The following is a 20,781-nucleotide window of genomic DNA, read 5'->3' as shown; positions in this document are numbered from 1 at the left end:
GAATCATGCAATGTTTATCATCTTTAAACAGCCACTTAAAACGATTACCGTTGAGAGAGACATGTTCTGATTCCAACCACCAGCCTGCAGCACTGTATGGTGCAAGCTCCCATTTACTTAACGTCCCTAGCACTTTGTTTTACGATCAATAACATTCGATTGGAACGTAGCCATTCGTCCAAACTAAGTGCGTCTTTATCGAAAGCTAGTGGTCATTGGGAGTAAACTTGAAGTGTTATCACTGATGGTCGGTAAGGAGAGCTCCAGAGTGAAATCACGGATGAAATCGCGAGGAGGGTGGCTACCCTCGCGCAGAAAACTGTAGACCGTTTCTTCTTTTGCGAGCTATTTTCTCCCATGACACTTCTTTTACCCTCCGTCAGATGTCGGGATGTTCGACGAGCACTTGAGGGTGGTTTCATCCCCCTGTCGCGTGGAACGCCACGAGCTTCAAATACCACGGCCAGATGAGATCGAGTCAAACTTCGTATCTTGTTAACATCGATTATTTATGAACATGTAGATACGTATAGAACACATGGCCTGTTTAACTAATTATAATGGTCGGTAATTATACCAGTTTTCAGCCAGCTTAAGCCCGCAGTATTAAGCGTAAGTTAATAACGTGTGATTAAATGAAAGCGCTGCTCTTAATGACTGCTTCATGGTAAACAGCTTAACGACGCGTCGTCATTTCAAAACCGACCGTGTGCAACGAGAGACCATCGTGATAACGAGTCAGCGTCTAATGATAAGCGACACATTCTTAATACAATTTATTTCAATCGCTCCGTTTTACGCTTTTCGACAACCCTGAATCGAAACGTTGCTACAGAACCGATGTAGGTTCGTTAATTTATCACGGGTTGCTGGTGGAATCTACCACAATACGGTTATCCACTAAGAAACTATAGTTGGAAAAGTCTGTGGATCGTATTTGCAATTTTAATGATAAAAAGAGTGAAAGAAACATCGTTGGACTATGGAAGATATTGGATATTCTTTCCGTTGTTTTCTACTCTATCTCATCTTCTTTTAAATAAACCTACAAGCTTTATACATAAATATCAACAAAAATATTTTAGAGGGCTTTCAATATAAAATTTATCAATTCTATCGCAGTATCTTCATACATGATAATACTCAGTTACACAACTATCAGACGCTGCTGTTGCGATGAATGCGTTTAAGCAAGGTCATCCCTTGACACCTAGATGCTCTCCCAGCAGATCACCAGCGTACCTCATCGAACTACCTCTTTCCGTCTCAGTTTCCACTAAAACATTCCTCTCTTTCATCCAACAGTCCAATCAAGACTCCTTTATCTTCGGTGTAGCGAAGAAAAAAGAAACGATCTTGGAACGGAAACGCAACCACGTGTCTCGCAACCCTTACATCAGTCGAGAAAGGCGCGTGTTGACGCGCCGCAGCGTAGCTCGCGTGCGCTAGCGCATGCGATCGATACTCTAGACCGCCGGGGTTTTCGCGTCCCCGCGCAACGTCACGATACAAGAGCCGAGCGAGACCGACTAAGGACGAGGCCGACCGAGACCGGCCGAGGTAGCGCGAGCCGCGGTAGCAGCAGCCGTCGACGCGAGCACGGCCCAACCGTCACCGTCATTTCGACGTCGTGGACACTTTCTTGCCGCCGGATCGTCCACGCGGAAATTCGTTCTCGTCGCGGACTAGCCTTGTTCTATTTTAGCTTGTACCAGGCATTGTACTTATCTTCAGCCGATCCTTCTTCCGGTAGAACGTGAGCCGCGCGCGAAAAGTGATCCCCAGTGGTGTGTTCGCCTTTTAACTGGAAAGGTAGCGATACGAAGACTCCGGGTCGAACAGCCGATCGAGTAAGTTTCAGGGGATGTTTTGGCCCCGTGATTTTCTTGACTTTTTATATGGTGTTCTGTCTGTATCTTCGTGACTTTTGGACTATACCTTGTAGCACAGAATGGATTGGCACCCGTTCTTCGTTGTCTCATTTATAGAATCTAATTATCTCGAAAAATAACGCTACGATACCGTTACGATACTCGGACGACGCGTCAGCGCGTCTGACTCTCGGTCTGACTCGTGACGGTCACTTTCTACTGTCACGTAACTCGTTTCTTTACGCATTAGCCTGTGAAAAGTAGAGGGAAGATCGATAGGGGAAATTACAGAGACGGTTCATTAGAGTATCTTCTATAGAGAAATAAAGGGAACGGCCGAGTGGCCTGTGGCGTGTCTGACCAGAAACAAGCCGCAACCCCTTTAGGTCGTAGCGCAGCTGAGCTCGACCGGGCGCGACCCACAACCCTACATTCGCGGTCTGCGGCGTGACCTAACCTCAACTTACCCCACCTTGTGTGAGCTTCGTTGCCACCCTCTCTCCTTTGAAAAGCTGGAACACCAGGGAGGACTTTACGCACTGGTTTATCGTCTGATTTTACGGCAGTTCGCGCGTCGATTCTCTTCGCACCGCTACGTTCTCTTCCGTGTTTCGACAAGGGTGTACAAGGCCCCGTAGGTCGGAGACACGTCACTTTCTGCGCTAGCCTCTCAAGGTAACGGTTCAGAGCAGCCATAACTTCCGAATGGTCGAGTCTGACCTTGGCAGAGAGGAGTTCCGTGTTATCACTATCATCGGTCCGGCGTCTTCCGGCGGTGACGCGTTAATTAATGATCATTGATTTAACGAATCAAGGCTGACCTTGCTATTGTTCCAACCATCGCCGTGCTAACAGTTTGATCGAGTTTGTGGTAGTTTGCGAGAAACTTTACGACATTGTTGATTGACTTAACGTTTAATCGTGTTGCAAAAGGAAATTATTTCTCGACTAGTGTGGATACTTTTCATTAAATTTTTCTATATAATATTATCTAAAATACAGGTAAGAAAATATCGAAGAAAATTTTATATTCAAATCTAATGGTAATCTGTGTGTAATATTTAAATGAGGTTGTATTCAAGTTTGGATGAAATTTCTATTGTTGCGGAAGTAATAATTAGTCCACCCAGGCAAGAAATGTAAACCTCTAGCGAAACGTTGATTAGAGCACACAGCAGAACAATAGAGGAACACGTGTCATTGTGTCAAAATAGCTTGGCTCACTAAATTTAAATTGAATTATCCATCGCTACGTATGGTAACGGTGTGGAAATTGAATTTACATCATACATAGTTACGGTAGCGTTATATCATATAACAAAGTCTGTGCAATCTTTTGGGTTCCTTTATCGAATAGTCTCTTCGTGCGCGCGCGCGCGTGTGTATGTATGTGTATGTAAAAACATATTCACGCATATTTTCATACAACGAGCTGTTTCAACCATTAATCTGTTCCATCAACCTTTGACCGATATACATACAATGTAGCGTAAACGTATCGTCGTTACAACTTTTGAACTAGTTCAAATAAAATTACATTCTCTACACCTGCTATAACTTGAGCAAAAAGAGCAGAAACCAACCAAATGTAATTTCCTGAAATCCATTCGTGACATTCACTAACGATAGTCAAATCCCAAGTAAGAAAGCAAATCTATCAAAAATCTCGGAGCTTCAATCACATTTGAATGGATCGTGCTAACCCTTCACCCTCTGTTTACAGACACTCGAAGCGTTTCGCCAAACGCGTCACCTTCAGCCGCCACTCTCTCGTTACATCCGCTGATCCATCGTCGTTCTGTCACCTCTAGTCGCTCAGATTCCGCGTCAGAGAAGACAAACTCAGCGAAAACGATAACCTACTAAAATCAAGCCGAAAGGAAAAAGCTAGAAAGGAAAATAAAACCGAGAAAAGAAAAGAAACTAGAAGTGAAGAGAAGAAATATAAGAGAAAATATAAGAGAAGAAGAGGGTGGTGCGTAGTGGAAGCAGAAGGGTTAGGTCGTGAGGGGTCCAAGAAGCGTAGCGTTTGGGTGTGATGTGGCGGAGCCCCCCGGGGGGCCGCGGGGGCAGGAGGTTCGAGGCAGATCGGTCGTGAGGGCCCCAGGCACGGCTCGGTTGCCCCGCGGCGAGGTCGCCGGAGGGGCGGAGGAGGATATAGGATGGTGTGACCTCCTGCGTTATCCCGCCCGACGCGGAGGTGGTGTTGGAGGTGGCGGTGGCGGTGGTGGAGGAGGCGGCGGTGGAGCCGAGCAGCTGCTGCTCGACTCGCAGGAGGAGGAGCCGACGGCGATGTCGAGGCAGCTTCGCGGTGAACGGGACCACGTGAGCCGTTGCGACCTCCGAGAACGCGACCTCCGAGAACGCGACCTCCGCGACTTTCGGGACCTACGCGATATCAGGGACCCTCGGGATCTTAGGGACTTTCGAGACATCCGGGACATTAGGGACGACAGGGACGACACGGAGAGGAGTCGGGACGATTACCTGGATTACGATCATCATCCTACTGCTGCATCTACCTCGGCACTCACTAACAATCCGGTAAGTTAATTATTTGTGCGAGTTGTGGAATTGAGAGAAAAATGAATTTTATTTGCTTTTAGAAGCGAAGTATTGAAAATCGTACGACATTTTGCTTTGTTCTTATTAGAATAGGGTGACTTGAATAATAGAATGAATAGTATAAATTGAGGGAATTTAGAATGGTAGCTTTGGTAAAATAAGAGTTCACTAGCATGGTCATTGTGGTAGGTTCGAAGAAACTAGAAAGGAAAGGACCACTTCAGACGGAGGTCAAGGTTTTTGATATCACTGTTGCTTGGATGATGATAAGCAGTGGGTATCATTATTACAGGAGTAGACTTGAAGGGGCTTGTGTCTACGAGGCGTGGAAGGGATGAAGTATTCTAGTTTGTATCAAGGTCAAGGTTTTTGGTGGCATTTCGTAAGAAAGGTATGGAGTCTTTCGGGGTAGTTTGGTGTTCAGATTCTGGAAACTCGAATTGAATAATTCTCTTAAAAATCATTTTTCTACAAAATAAATAATTTTTTTTATATTCAACGAATATAACAATCGGTTCCATACTTTTTTTAATAAAGTTTAACAGGAGTTAAGGACGCGAATAATCTGCATGCCATCTGTGTACACTGTACACGTACAACGAGGAGAACGTCGATGCCGAGTAATTCGAACACTCGAGCTTATCTATTATCGCCGTGGGGACGAAAAGTGTTTGACTTTCTGTTATCTTTCACCACCGATATCGAAATTTTTCCGAAATTTAGAAACTTTCAATGAAATATCTTTAGAGGCACTATGTACAATCCCGAATGTTCAAACTTACTTATACACAGTTCGTAACGTTATCTCTGTGAAACATGGCAAACATGCATCAGAAAACTGGAAGCTGTTCGTCGTGTCATTGAAATTTACGTTTATTGAATCCCTCGACGACGTTTCTATCCACCTTTATGTCTTTCGAATACACGGGGTGTGATGGATGTTGCACAACGTGACGTCACGTAGGAAAATTTCAGGAAGCAATATCAACGGATATAAACTGCTTTATATAAAATTACACGAAACACACGGAACGCCGTAAAAGAGAAGATAGTCGCGACAGTCGTCTACAAATACTTCTCTTTAATATTTTGTCCAGGTATTGCGTAACGTTGCGCTACACTACGCTCGCACACCTTTCCCTCGGCCATGCCAGCTTTCCATCAACCTCGGTGCTCGTCGATCGAAACGAATTCTATTTTCCATGCTACGATTACCGACTGCTAATCTCGTTATAATTTATACCATCGGTACGGGTACCTTACGCGTGACTTGCGTAATATCATGTAATCTATAATATATGTAAATCGAATGTTAATCGTAAATCTATCGAACGTTAGGTCCGCGTCAATTTATCATCTAGAGACTAATACGAAAAAGAAGAGGAAATATTGTACTTTTAATGCGTCGAAGGAAGAATTCCAGAAAACTAGTTCACCGAGAGAGGAGAGGAGGGAAAGTCACCTAATTTATTCCGGCTGTGGTGGTTCACGCCAGAAAGAATTGTGAATGCGACAAGAACGAACAGCCAGAGTAAGAAAATGAAAGATGGACTGTATGGTCTGATCAAAGCTCGTCACATCTCGGCCTGTTTCACATCGTCCCTGATATCCGACGCTATTCCAGTGACCAGGCTCTTCATTTAGCGCTTCTGCATCTTTCATAGAGGAAAGCAGCTATAGCTAGGGGTACAAGCGACCACCGCAGCATCGTTGATGCCCCTCATTTGCAGCTGTATTCAGCTGGGTTTGGCTTGCCTTTCTCAGCGACGCCGCTTCCACACCTTCTCTCTCTTTTCTTCTCTTTCTCTCATTCGACGGTCAGAAGTGCTAATGAGGCAGACACGAGATGATGGGGTGGAAAATGGAATCGAGCCTCTTTGGAAGGTTCGTTATTAACCTAGTCTTTCTCACAGTTTTTCTTTACGTCTCCTCTCTCCCACTTCGTTCTCTCTCACATCTCTCTCTCTCTCTCTCTCTCTTTTTCTCTGTGTTCTGCTCTGAATCGTCGATGGAAACGGATGTGATGCGTAAGAAACAGGAAACTGGGCCATGTTTTGTTCGCCAAGCTCGATCCCCAAAGATTGTAATAATGTTACGCACCATGAAGAGACCGATTACGATAAAACCAAGTTATTCTCGTTTAGAAGAGCGGCCACGAAAGTTTTTAATTATTTCACGTCGTGTGCCTCCAATCGAACCAAGTTCCGCAGGCGTGTGCTTTTTAACCTGGAAGATTGTTTGGTCGCGTGATTGTGGCAAAAGTTTAGTTCGGTTCCCTCGGCTGAAAGTTTCGTTGGAAGAAGTTTTTAGTTCCTCGTACTACTTCAACTACATAATTTCTCGATAATTCAACGAGTTTTGTCGCGGCAGCGATAATATATATTTGCAGAGTCTCGCGTTTATTCGCTACGACGCGGCGTGATGATGCAAGAAAATCAACTTGAACGCTCCACTCTGATTTATTCGTTCGCTTTCTATTCGATATGCAAATCGGTTTACAGCACGCTCGTTACACGCGCCGTGCGAACGAGTTCTTTCAAAGACAGTATATTCGTTTTCGCGTATACACTCAGGTTCATTGACATTTGCGAAATACCGAAACGAACTGTATTTGCATACAGCAATGGCTCAACGATATTAAAACGTTCACGCGTAATTTGTGCGTCATTTCCTTTTTTCTACTGTCAGGCAACGTGATATCGAGCTTCTTTAATCGACATCTTTACGCGTGTTTCGATATCAATCACGAGCGTGTTTATCACCGGCCAACCCTTCACTTATCTCGATCGCGTACCCACCGTTCGCGCACGCTTTATAATCGCGTACACCTATAATCATGCAAATAACGGAGCACGCATTAAAGTGCAACTATATTACTATCGACCGTGATAATCGCGCGAACTTAATCGGAACTTTCCGGTGCCTGTCGTACTGTGTACTGCCAATTATCGATCGTTTTTCAATGCCACAACGTAAAGCACCTACGCGAACCTTAAACGATTGATCATCGTTCATCGCGACATCACAGTGGATCGACTCGTGGAAAGTGAAAATCACTCGATGGTAACGCGACTGGGATTATACATGCGCGTAAACTTTGCTTGGATAATTGGACCAGATAAAATCGTAACCTGCTAACCGATCAATTTAATAGAGTCATTCCGAAATTTCATAGCTGTCTGCCCACGCGTACGTTGGAGCATTCATGCTGCGAATGCAAATGAAATTTTGCATATTTATGAAACCTACGTTTCGATATGGCTCATATTAGAGATACCCTCTCGGTTTATTCCACAGATATATGTTTTCCACACGAATATCTTTAGTTTCGTGTACCGATAGAATTACTAAAGTTTAAACCATGAGACTCTCGTCAGAGACTTCAGGATGAAAAAAGTGGATAATGCGAGGAGGAAATGAATCTTTATCTGTATACAATAAAAGTCCGTTTTTATGAAAGCCATTTATTTCGACGAAATTTCAATTGAAGCGCAACTAAATGAAGTTGTATTGAAACTCTTGTTATATGAAATATGTAATATGAAAAATCCTGTTTCTATTGTATGAGCTGCGATTATACGAATTCCTCGTTATCCAGATATATGGATCTTATTGTAATTTACTAAAAATCCTTTATATCGTCGATAATGCATCTTTGTATATTTATGAAATCTCTAAAGAATTATTTATTATTATTTCTATAATAATCTCATTCTGACGATAAAATCAATTTGATCATTCTGATAGTTTTAATGTTAATAAAATGTAATTGTTAAATTGCTTATAGCGTGTGCTTGCGTTTACTACTTACGATTTTGATAAAGGACGAACAACTTTTAAGTGCTCGAATAAATTTACCAGAATTATTTAGCATCCTTTAATTTTGAAAGTACTTAATGGCCAAGATGTCGCGATCAGAATCACGAGAACAAGTCGGTATAGAGAATCTCGACCGAAGTGAGATCCAAGATGTCTCATCTCGGTGTACAAACCGTGAAATCGATTAAGTTTCGTGGCGGGATGTTTCAATCCAAGTTATAAGGAGCATGACTGGGATGATCCTCGCTTAACCCAGATCCGCGGCAGGATATATCCGGTCGTTTCGAGTATCCCGGGCCGCGCGACAGGAAAAGCAAAAATGAAAGCTTCGATTCGTCACGAGATCGAGTCGGGAAATTGCCGATGCCTGTTGGGCAGAAATACTCGACCATCTTGCTCAAAATACACTTTACCATCTGTTTTCCCACTCGAGCTATTGACGTTCTGATGTAAAATATTTCTTTACTTTTCTATCATAAAATTGGAGAGCATACTTCTAAAATATGATACAATTTTCATAAAAAGTTCTCAAGTATAAGAGAATGTAGAAAAATTCAGATGATACACTTTTAAAACGGAGCACAATTTTGATAAAAGATTTCTAAGATATTGCTTAGAAATTTCAATAATAAGAAAAGGTTGAGAGAACGTCGCGAGATGCGCGTGTAACGCGTGGAACAATTTTTATAAAACACATCACTAAAAAAAATCCAGTAAAAATTAGAAGATGGATTTTTCAGGTATGTTGCAGTTTTTATAAAAAGTTGCGAGGATTTTATTTGGGAATTCCAATCATAAAAATGGCCGAGGAGAAATCGTTATACGTACTTTCAAAGAAAGGAACACTTTCTTTTTTAATTTCAAGAATATTCCGAAATTTCAATCGTAATACTAGTCATGGAAAGGCCGGAGAATGTACTTCCGCGTAAAGTAGAGTCACAATTCCTCTAAAAGATACCACGAGTATGTTTAAAAATTGCAGGAATGTCAACTGCTTTTCATGCTCGTTACACGGAAACGGCGTAAATCGTTCCCATGAACATTTTCCTCGGTCATAAATGTTAAAACTGGCATATCTGTGCGACTTGTGCGTCATTTCCACGGTTAAGCAGAAATACGCAAAGTCGCTTGCATTACGATCTGAAAAGCACATATGTATAACTCTTTGCGCTTTGTCATTAAACTCGCATGAAACTGAAAACCATTAAAGCGGGAGGAAAACGTTTCCTTCCATCTCCCGATGCTGGAAAAATGAAAAACGCTCCTTGGTAACGAAGAGGTGTACGCTGGGTCTCAAGCATCAGGAACGTGACACCGACCACCTGAAACGTCGGCTACGCCCACGTGTGCCTACGGAGCAAGTTCACCGATCAGCAGATCTCATCTCCGCGAACGGTGGGATCGATTATCGTGCGCCAGATAGTCCCCGAAGTGCGTCACACGCTAAAAGATTCAGAAGCACCGGGCACATAAATAGCTTCTGCTTGACCGGGCCGAGTGTGCAGTGTGCAGGCTGCATCGATCTAACTGCATCATTCGACGCAACGGAGCACGTACCGGACGCGTAAACTGGAAAATAGCGGCTTCGGGGCCCGATAGATATATTTTTCTCTCTAAAAAACACTTGGCTAAAACCTAATACGTCATATGGGGTGATAAATGCATGCCGATACTTTACGGTGTGAATCTATACGTTGAAACGATCGTTATGCGACGTCTTTGATCTTTACGTCAAAACACGTCTTTCAATTTTTATTTTCAAGTTTCATTCGTAAAACAGTAATATGGAACTATGATATTGACTGTTTGAAATTCTGTCCGATTCGTATCGATCGATATCCTTTGCGAAGTTTAGATAATGTCATATATACTTCAGCTATTTATACAGTTAGTACTAAGGTGTATAGTAAAGTTTACCGAGGCACGAAGCACCGAAGACACTTTTCAACATTTTCTCTGATGATCTACAACTTGAAAACTAGGATACGTAAGACATATGACTATGTAACACTTTCTGCTTGCTTCGATGTATAGATTGGCGCTCTGAAATATTGACATGCATTTATAGATCACCCAGTATGGTAAAATGACGATCGATACAGAGAGAAGAGTAAAGACGTCTCCTTGCCTATATATCTTTGTATGTTCGTATACATATAAGAAGCGGTACAAACACATACGTATACACAAACACACACATCGATCCGCGGACTTCTTCGGGCTAGTGGGTCTCCGATGGTTGGTTGCTTGGAGTCTCCAGACCCGGTTCCATCGAATATAGGTCAGTGTACAAGCTGGCAGGAGCAAAAGAGCAGCTCAGACTTTTAGCCGTGAGCGTGGCAAACGATCGTCCTGCATCGGAGCGAGCTAGAGCGTGTGCTTGTCTGAAGGAGTCTGCTAACGGCCAAACGGGTTTGCACGCCCGTGTTCCCTTCCTTCCTCCTTTTTTCCCCCGTTTCCTTTCTACCGAGAAAGGATTCCTCCTTCAGGCGTGTCTCTTTCTCTCTTGCTCCCTCTTTATCTCTTAGTGTACGGCGCGGAGCGAGAAGGGCCCTCCCGGACCGATTCACTGTCGAAATTATTGTTAATGGACCACTCGCGGTGTGCGTATACATATATCGGTCTGGTGAACCGGTCGCTTCTTTTTCGGACCGCAGGAATCCATATAATGCATCCGCGGGACCGAGCGTCTTTCGCGTTTAGTAATTAAACGTTCCTTTGTCTCGCCCTTGATCTTGTTTCGTCCACGCCATTTTTTCGCCTGGATACCGTTCCGCGGTATCAAATGACGGTCAGATAGTTTTTCAGTTATGACACGAGGCTTTGTAATCACCGGTCGACTTCTTCTTCTTGAAACGAATTGCTTCTTTTCTTTCATCGATCACAAAGAAAAAGATAAGAGAACGAATAAGCCTTCTTGGAACAAACGGTAACTCGAAATTTTCCGTACTCGACTGTTTCATAATGCAACAAAAGAGCTCGAGATCGCCTGGAGATCGTGGCGATAAAAAATTCAGCGACAAATTCAGCGGTTCTACCTCGCGAGAAGAAAGAGAAGAATGGAGAAACGAAAAATGGAATGAGCGTGGAATGGAGTGAACGTGGAGTGGAAAGAAAGAAGGATAAAAAGGAGGAGGCAAAGCAATATAGAGCCGCGGGACGTGATCGGGAGGCAAGTCCCGGGGGCCTTTGTTGTCCTAGGCTGGTAGAGGCTTTGGTCTGCTTCTAGACTGTGTTTTGTTACAGCACGCCATACTTACACTCTTTCTTTCCTTCCTACATCGCGCCGCTCCTTAAACACGTTTCTAAGCGAGCATCCCCGAGTCTTGCGCTCCTCTCCGCTACGTCCTTCGCCGTCTTTTCGCCCTTTCGTTTGTTCGCACGCAGACAAGCGTGCAGGCAACAGCGTGAAGCCGCTAATATAGAAGCAGACAGGCGCGACTGCCTCGTGAGGAGGAGACCCCGAGCGCAAATCGTCGTCGACGACGATGACTGCTTATGCTCGGAGCGTGTACACCTGCGGAATTAGTCGCAAAAGGAGAAAAAGACGTAGGACTCAGACGACTGTTGGTTCGGAGCCGCGTGCCTCCGAAATTGCAGAATTATTATCCTTCTCGGAAGAGAGCCAACGAATGTCGCCAGCTCGTATCGAGAAATTGGAAGAGGAAACGCGAAGAAGGAGGCCAAAGAAAGAAACGAAATGAGAAAGAAACGACGAGCGTAGACGGATGAAGAGTGACCGTGTTCGAGGAGATTTCTCGAGAACTTTGTAACTTCCCTTCTCTGATCGCTGCTCTTCGACCAACGAGGGAAAGAAGAGAGGAACACGAGCAAGGTCTCGTGCATCCCTCTCTTTCTTTGCACCTGATCGAGACGAGCCCCTTCAGCCCGCTTAATTGGAAAGATCCACGAAGATCGAGCATTGTTTGCGGACACGAGTCGCGTGAAACACGCGAACCAAGTATTTCTACGCTAGAAGGCAGCTGATATTCGAGACTCATGGTCCGTTGAATCGTAGTTCGAGAACGTAATAGAAGTTAACGCCCTGGGTACACTCGATAACACCGGCGAGCGATCTTGGAATAATTATCGGAGGGCAGGTGGCGCGACACGCGAATTTGGAGTTTCCGGTCTGCCTGGAATGCCATCCGGCTGAACGCGGAATAATACCTGCGACTCCGTCACCACCGCTGCAAATGTAATTCCTATGTTGAGGATACGTCGATTGGCAAATAATTGAATGGATGTCTTGAATAATATCGAGATTATTGTCCTTGTTTCAATACGGTCGATCGAATTAACAGCACGCACTAAAACATTTCACTTTTTCATCACAAACGATAAATTGTTCTTGGCTGTTCAAATGATTCCAGTTATTTCTGGCTGTTCGAACGATTAAATACGTAGACAATTGCGTCAAATCAATTTACTATTGCACCATGCTATAAAGAAATTCGTCATAGAATTTCTTTCATCGAAGAGCTCCGAATACGATAGAAAATGTCTGGAACGAATCACTGTGTATCCGCCTATTATACGAGGTCACGTTAAAATCTTGAAGGCCCGTTCATTTACAATTAGATTTATGTTTCTCGCGAAACAAAACAAGTTCGCTTGGAAGAAAGCTTTTTTGAACAACGAATATTTCGGAACGTAATTGTTCGTACCTCTCGGTTCATCACGAAATGTAAGAAATTTCGAAGGAATCTAATTCGATAGTTAGAAACTAATTTCAGAACAGGAAGAACAATGAAAGTACTTACTTCTCGAAGACAAGAGGAGTCTGAAATTTTGTTTATCTTGAAAATCAAGGCTGAACATCTAGAGAACGTGTATTACTTGGCTAGAAAGATGGTTTATTATCGCAGAAGCCATTACTTCTATTCTGGTCTGTGTTTATAGCAACCAGAAGTAGGAAACTTACTCGAGACGATGTTTTCGAGCTGTCCGTTACCGTAGGAAAATTTCAATGCTCATTTTCTCGAAAACGAATCATTAGAAGGAACAAGTATATTCCGTACTCTCCTAGTTTCCGTCCTCCCCCCCTGTTTCTCAGACGTATTATTTAAAGCTTCGCGATCGTTTCCTCGTTCGCCAGGCTCAAAGATAGAACTCGTACGATAAATCCGCCGTCACGATTCACTGAACTTCCGTTTGCTCCTTGCGTCGACCGATAAATCATTGCTCGTGCTTCGGATTGGATTATTGGTGGATCGGTTGCACAACGAATTCTTTCTTTTTCCCCTCTAGGTCGCCAGGTTTCTGTAAGAAAGAAACGTTACAATTATGTATATCAGATATCATCAGGGAAATAAATCTCGTGCAGAGTTCGGAAAAAACAAGGAACAATAGAATGGCGAAAGGTTGAAGATTAATTAACTCGTCGAACGTCCCTCTTATCCATACTTCAACAATACATAACTCGTTAAAACCTAGCAATTATTATGGCGAACGTGTCCAGGTTTCAAAGTGGCATCCAGAGCAGAGATGGCCAGATTTTGTAGGTGAGAGCGGTCGTAAGTAACGCATAAATAAAACATGATCTCTCGCGTTTGCGTGATACGCCACAGCGAGTCTGGCGTGCAATAACAAATCAGAAAACGTGGAGAAGAAAAAAGATGAAGACGAGCGGAGAAAAATGACGAGACCAGAAGAAAGAAAAAAGTTTTTCGCTGGCGAGAATCTACCCGGTAGAAGAACCAACCCGATAGACAAAGATATAAAGAGTGGGAGAGGATCGTTGTAAGGTGAGAGGAAGAAGGACAAGGCATCCTTACGTAAAATATCGCGCGGCTATCCGCAGGACGGTCGGCCGAATATTATTTCGCCTCGTAAAGATCCTGATGAGCGTCGGACCAGGATTATTTAATGACGCGTGTATCTCCACGTCGGTGCACGGAGCTCGTCCATGCCAGGTATAAAGGTATAAAGGATAAGTAGGGTGAGAGTCGTTCAGAGACGGGGGAGAGTACGGCGAGTCCTGGCAGGTATGTGAGTGCTGTGTCCGAGTACGTTCACCAATACAACAATCGAACGTAACACAACACAAGTCTGGCAACTCTGGTGAGATTTACGCGTGTATGAGTGGGTGGAGAATCGTAGATGCACGCAGCATAGTTGGACGACGAAGCCTTCGAGATCTTCACGACTTGAAGCTCGCAGCAAATGACAGGGGATCTGGAGGGTTAACTCTGTCCCTCTTTATCCGCTACAACATCGATACGAAAGTATTCCTCGAGAAGTCTCTCTTTTCATACGGTGTATCCATCTTCTCTCTGTTCTCCTCTAACGCGAACAGTCCTTTCTCAGGTAAATCGAAACAGGTACCAGCATCACCGACGTTTTTACCAATACTAAGAGACCAACGAAGATCCTTTTGCCGAACGTAGATGCACGAAGAATGGAGATGGGGGGGAGGAAGAGAGAGAGAGACAGAGAGAGAGAGAAAGACAGAGAGAGAATTCAGGATGGATGAGGGGGCGTTTTTCGGTTCCACCCGCTCGAACGTCGATTTTTAGCGTGTGTTTACCGCTCATAGACACAACGTACCCTACCTGTGCTAAAAATATATTCGTACACGCAGAAGGAAGAATTCTATCTACCTGTGCTAAAACATTTTCTCACGACGAGTCCGGGATTGTTCGTTTATTAGCGCGATATTCATAGTTGAATGCCATTTTTAGGTCAGGGCTCGGAATGACAGGAATCGAATTTTTTATTTGATAGAATAGCACTTTCGAGTAATTATATGGCGGAGGAATATAAATTACAACCGGTACTTATAAAGTCCGGCGATTGTAAAATCATTATCTATCCTGGCTTGGTACCTTTTATTCGGTACGTTGTTAGAACTTTTCGTTCTATTTTATGATACGTTAATGGTACAATTCTGTCATCTTTGACGAATTTATCGCGATCGTTTGTATCGAGATACCAAGATGCTCGTTACTCGTTATGGGAGAACATAGCTGATGTATCGATGGCGAGCTCGTGGATCCGGAAAGACTGGCTTATTTATAGACGATGGGGTTCGAATTACTTCACCTGTCCGGCACAGTTCTTGTCAAACTCGTTGCGCCCGACTTTACAAAGCTCTGCTCGGTTCGCTTCCGAACGAGTAGAAGAAAGACTCTCGAAGGCCCGCTCTGTACCTCGCTCCAAGATTCCACGGGCACTTTATCATAGAAAGTTTTAGTTCTCTTCTCTGCTCGTAGTTGAGAACGCAAGGGAACACTGCTACCTGACGACTTCAGGGATGTAAGATCTTCGAAGGAATCTCTCTCGGAGAAAAGAGAAACGTTCAAGATGGACATTAGTGACACTTCATTAAGATAATTTCGACGAATCCTCGTTTCTATTCTTCCCCTATCCTTCTTCAGTTTCGAAATGATGGAAGTTCAATGTATAACAAAGACGAATGACTTTAAGCCTGGACAATCTGCGATTAATATACACGCTTTTTCCAAATCTTCTCATCTTAAATCGATTCTTAAACAATCACTCACATACATGACTTCCTTCGCCGTAAGACGAGGAAATACATAACGAAAAAATCTCTAGTAAATTTAAGAGCAATGGAAATTATTCTTCGCTACCTGTACGTACCGAAGGTAAACCAAGTTCCGCTATATTTTATGAATTTCCAACCTATTATATTATATTAAAAATTGCGTATTTTATAGCTTTCTTTCGACTCGGACGAGAATGTGAGTGTAGTTATTGAATTCGTTAACGAGTAGATAATATCAGTTTGCAGTCCAAACGGAAGCAGAAATCCGTCGGAACCACGTAACGAGCATTATCGTGCGGCTAGATCCTCCTAGATTCTAGGACGGGTTTCGCTAATCTAATTCATTTCGTGGAACAGATTATCCGTCTACGTGTATGTACGTCCACCGTTCTATCCGTCTAACTGAAACGCAGCTGTGTATAGTTTGATGAGGATGCCTGGCATGATAATTATTAATCGTTCCACGGTTACGATGGGAGGGTGTTGCTTTGCGAAAAGAAGAGTGAAATGGGCAGAGAATGGCGTGAGTTAACGGAAGGTGGGGGACGAGGTGTACGCTGTGCACGAAAATTGGTCGGTGACTAGCGCACGAGACGGATAGCTCGCGAGCAATTTGGCGGCTGGTAACGAAGGGCCTGCGAAAACAAAGGATCGTCCTCGCTCCGGCCAATTGTTGCATTATTCATGCGTTTCTAGCAAGAAGCGGTCGTAAGCCATGCCCAGCCCCGAGACTGCTCTTCTCTTCTCTTTTCTCTCTCCTTCTCTCTCTCTCTCTCTCTCTCTCTCTCTCTCTTTCTCTTTCACTTTTTCTCTTATGAGACCACAATTCCTTTTTTTTCTCTTTTCTACCTTCGAAAATTCATTTTGTTCTCGTTGGTTGCTTTAGACGCACCATTAATGCGCCGGCAGCGTACGGCGAGGGCTACCTCGATTACGAACTCGAGACTAGAAGACCTTCGAGCTGGAAACTAGTTCCCTTCCTTGTCCCAGAGGATTGTGTCAAAAATTTAACTGGGATACCTACCAGGCTGTATCGAGCCTTTATCGAGGTTCTATGTATCGGATATACGAGGGAAAAGAAAGAATTCTCCGTGGTGTTCTACGGGACAATCGGTTGTTAACATCATTAACATAATCAGGATACTTTTATGAAGATCATTTTGTAATTACTTAATTCGTTCAACTCTTTGATTGGCGTTATTCTTTTTATCGTAAAAACGTTGTTAATATACTCAACATTGTACTTCGATATTTCCAGTTAATTAACAAATGTACTTGTTTTCGACGAAACTAATGTGAAATTTTAGAACATTACGTCTTCTTTACAGACGCGCCAACAAATGTATCTCTATTATTATGGATTAACGAAAAGTAATTTTTCTCGCAAATTCACCAAAAATTCGATATTGAAAAGCTTTTAACAAAATGAATTCAGGTAGAATTCTGTTAGCTTAGAACATTCTTTATCCCAAGATCTGTTAAAGCGAAGGAAATTTCTGTTAAAATATTTCTGAGTGGCACCAATTTCCAGCTAATAACCCTGTCACTTCGGAAACCTTTGTAATTAAAGATCCATCAAGGTAAAGCAAATTTCTATTAATACTTCCATATTACTGGTGCCGAGTTAATAATAAAATTAGAAAGCCGACGGTTCGATATACGGAACAGTAACCAGAGAAATGATCCAAAACTTCCAATAATCCGAGAATTCTAGAGTTAATGTACTTTGCCCTTTCTCGATCGCGTTCAGTACCTTCTTCTAAAAAACTTTATGCTCGCAGTTCACACGCGTCCAAAGCGGACCGCGTCGGAATGAAATCACTCGTTCTTTGGGTTCATTTAGGCCGGTTAAATTAATTAATAAGGCTGATCTGTTTCTTGTGCACCGGTTGCTGGTCTCTAAGCCGGGTTTTGCGTTACTAGAAGCCTTTGACGATGCGGTACGATAAATATGTAGCAGCGTCTCGTCCTTTTCCTCCGCATTCCTGGCCCCGGTTTCGTGCCACCCTCTTCCCAGAAACCGCGACTTCGAAACGCAAGCGTACTATGACAAAAAGAGCGATCCTGTCCGTTCGTCGCGGTATTTCGATCGCCTAGAATCGAGAAAAAGAGAGAGAGAGAGAGAGAGACAAAGAGAGAAAGAGAGAGAGAAGGAGAATCCTGGTTAAGCGGCTTTCATTGCGGCAATAAGAATTCCAGAGGGTCGTTAAGCTCGCTGAAATCCGCGATATAACTTTCTAGGAACTTCTAGGAATCGGTGGAGGACGTTCGAGTTGCGCGTTCTGTGAAAGAGAACGCGAACTCCCGCAAAAAAAATGAGACTTCTTCGCTTCGGTTCAAAGGATTACTGAAGCTCCTGATGATTTTCGCCAGCTGGAATTGGAAATGTCTTTCTGCTGGAATTCAAGTAAATTAAATGTTGGGTTTGGTGAAGATAAGGGAGACACACTGAAAGTTTTAGGGGATTGCCGATGGCAGTCTGCTATTCTAGAATCCATCAGGAAGACGAGTCTTCTTCGTTCGAAGATTGTGCGAGAGGATTATTGACAAATTTCGCTATGCTCGTCGACTGGAAAAATTAGAATCTTCGAAAGAAGTTGGATGAGAGATTTTGCGATCGATAGTAGTTTATTATTTTAATATCCATCAAGCGTGAAAAAACTAGAGAAGGCACGGTTCCTTCAAAGCTGTTTAACCTCGAATCGCAGTCGCGAGCTCATTCTACTGGAGCTCGGTCGAAAAATCAACGATTCCACGTGGAATTCAGCCAAATGCCAAACATTTGAATTCCACCACGAAGAAGCTTCGATATCGATTATCCTGCGAATGCTGGCCTCCATTCTCCTCCACTTCCACCTTATTCTACTCGAAAGGAGTCGCGCCGCGACATAATTCTCGAATCTCTCTTATTCTACTTCCAGTACCCTGACGTTGGAACTTGCCCGAAAGGGTGGGGAAAAGATCGAGATTATTTAACGTAGCTAAGTTAGCTCGAGATAATTCCTTCGTAGCACGAGCACCGATAAAACCGTAATTTACTGTTGCCTGATGTTCGCAGATTATGTAATTTCTACTCGTTGGCGCGCGAGCCATCCACGAAGCGATATACGGACTAGAAGAATGATTCTATAAATTGCCGTGGTATCTTTATTGCCTCAGCGCGTACTCGATCCAACCGATCTCTTTTCTTTCTGTATCTCTTCCTCTGTACTCTTCTCGCGAGTCACGATTCCGCGAGATCGAGGAGCGAAGAGAACGTCGTTTAAATTCTACCGCGTTAGATTGCGACCGATACAGGCTAACTGAGTATCGGCAAGTCGTGGCTCGAGAAAGAGAGAAGAGGCCAGACTCCCGTGGCGAGACATTTGGCGATTTAAAAGGTTACTTCTCGTCGTTGTAAATAGTTTTCGTCTCCGCCTCTCGTTTAAGTAGCGCAAAACACCGAGACAGTGTTTCTCGTTACCTGAAAGCCTCGGTCGGTACGAAACAGCAGGACGCTTGGCGCTAGGGGCGGGAAGGAAGGAAAGGGGAATGGTATATATCCAGGTTAATAAAGAATTTATGCTCCTCGTTATCGGCATGATTTTCTACGAATGAACGTTGATTAACTGGCCGGCGTAAAAAGCTAGAAAACCAGATAGCCCGGCAACGCGCAGAAACCGATTAAACGAATTCATGAATAAATTGAGAGAGCCTGACGCACCTGCCTCCTTCTCTCTACTCCTGCACCTTCCATCTTGAAAGAAACGTAACGTCGTCAGTCTTGCCATGGCGAATTCGTTGATAATATGTCAAACGCGTAAAATATGAACTAATATTTAATGCAAATCACTGGCGTGAGAATGAAAGTCGCTCGTATACGTTCGTTTCCCCCGATGAAGGTTTGAATATAGCGACTGACACCTTTTTGGAAACTGTGTGACTACACTGATTTTGAATTGATACGCGTTGTTATTTTTACTAAACGGAATATGCACGATTATTTTTGATTAGAGAAACTCGCATAAATTATATAAGCCGATTAACATAAAGTTAGGAGAAAAAAAGATCTAAGAGTGGAGAAAATGTTCTACATGGAGGGAAAAAGAAACGGGAAAGAATAGACTCGTTGAGCACGTTTGTATAGCGACTGCTGTTGATTTTGAGACATGTTTCTAAACACATGTGTAGCACTCATGGTCTATTGCATTCTGAAGGGGCGTGTTGCGGATCTCGATATCCTGCAGCACATTGACGCCATTACTATCTCTTTTTCTTTTCTCTAACGAATTTATTCCATATGTAAAGCACCATTACGTACTTTAGAGTGTAGACGGTTCGCATGAGAGATTCGTATCTTTGCGAGGTCGACGATCCATATCAAGTATATATCGGATCTTACTCCTTCATTTCCATTTTTCCAATTCCAATTTTAAAAGTGCATAATTTTGTTAACCAAAGACAAAGTTTGAACTTTCGTAAGCAAAACGAAGATGAAGTATCGCTAACAAGGATCGAAAAAACGATTTGGAAAATTTGTATGTCAAGTATCTCTTGAATATTGATATGCATTAAAATTGAGCTGAAAAGTTATTCGAGCTGGTAATCGATGAGAATTAATTGCGAGACACCCGGTACACACAGGCTGTAGAGCAATGCGTGAACTGTGGTCGACGAAGAAACGATTCACGGGACTGGATTCGCCGGGCGGGGGCCGTTAATGAAGATAAAAATCTAATTAGCTGGCCATAAACGAACACCGGGAATTTTTAAGGTCGTCCAGCCGACATGTAGCCAGGCGCAAATTCATGAGCTTCCTCTACGAGCTCCATGGTAAAGAGGATCTCTTTCGACGCTGACGTCACGTGGGTGAGAATGCGGTCAGTCCGGATGGGACCCCACGATAGTCCTAGGTGTACGCCAGTTGAAGATGCGATTAAAACATTCGTCGCAACGAGCAGGAAAATTTTTATATCGCGCTCCATGCGATGCAACAGCCGCCAACTTTAAGGAAAGCTCCGCTAAGAATCTTATCGA

The 20,781-nt window shown here is 43.4% G+C and overlaps 1 protein-coding gene across 1 annotated transcript in view; it reads left to right on the top strand.

Moving 5' to 3' along the window:
- Positions 1–1,525: 1,525 nt before the first annotated feature.
- LOC126922631 (nuclear receptor coactivator 5-like) overlaps positions 1,526–20,781 on the top strand; it is a 49,748-nt gene continuing 30,492 nt past the window's right edge. Inside the window, exons 1-2 of the mRNA XM_050735429.1 lie at positions 1,526–1,850; positions 3,595–4,415. Coding sequence (XP_050591386.1) covers positions 4,164–4,415 — 252 coding nt within the window. The 5' untranslated portion in view covers positions 1,526–1,850; positions 3,595–4,163. The remainder of the gene's footprint in view (positions 1,851–3,594; positions 4,416–20,781) is intronic.

This window comes from Bombus affinis, chromosome 12, assembly GCF_024516045.1.
Source record: "Bombus affinis isolate iyBomAffi1 chromosome 12, iyBomAffi1.2, whole genome shotgun sequence".
Lineage (NCBI taxonomy): Eukaryota > Metazoa > Arthropoda > Insecta > Hymenoptera > Apidae > Bombus > Bombus affinis.
The sequence above is the reverse complement of the archived record's forward strand: the minus strand, read 5'-3'. Positions and strand labels throughout refer to the sequence as shown.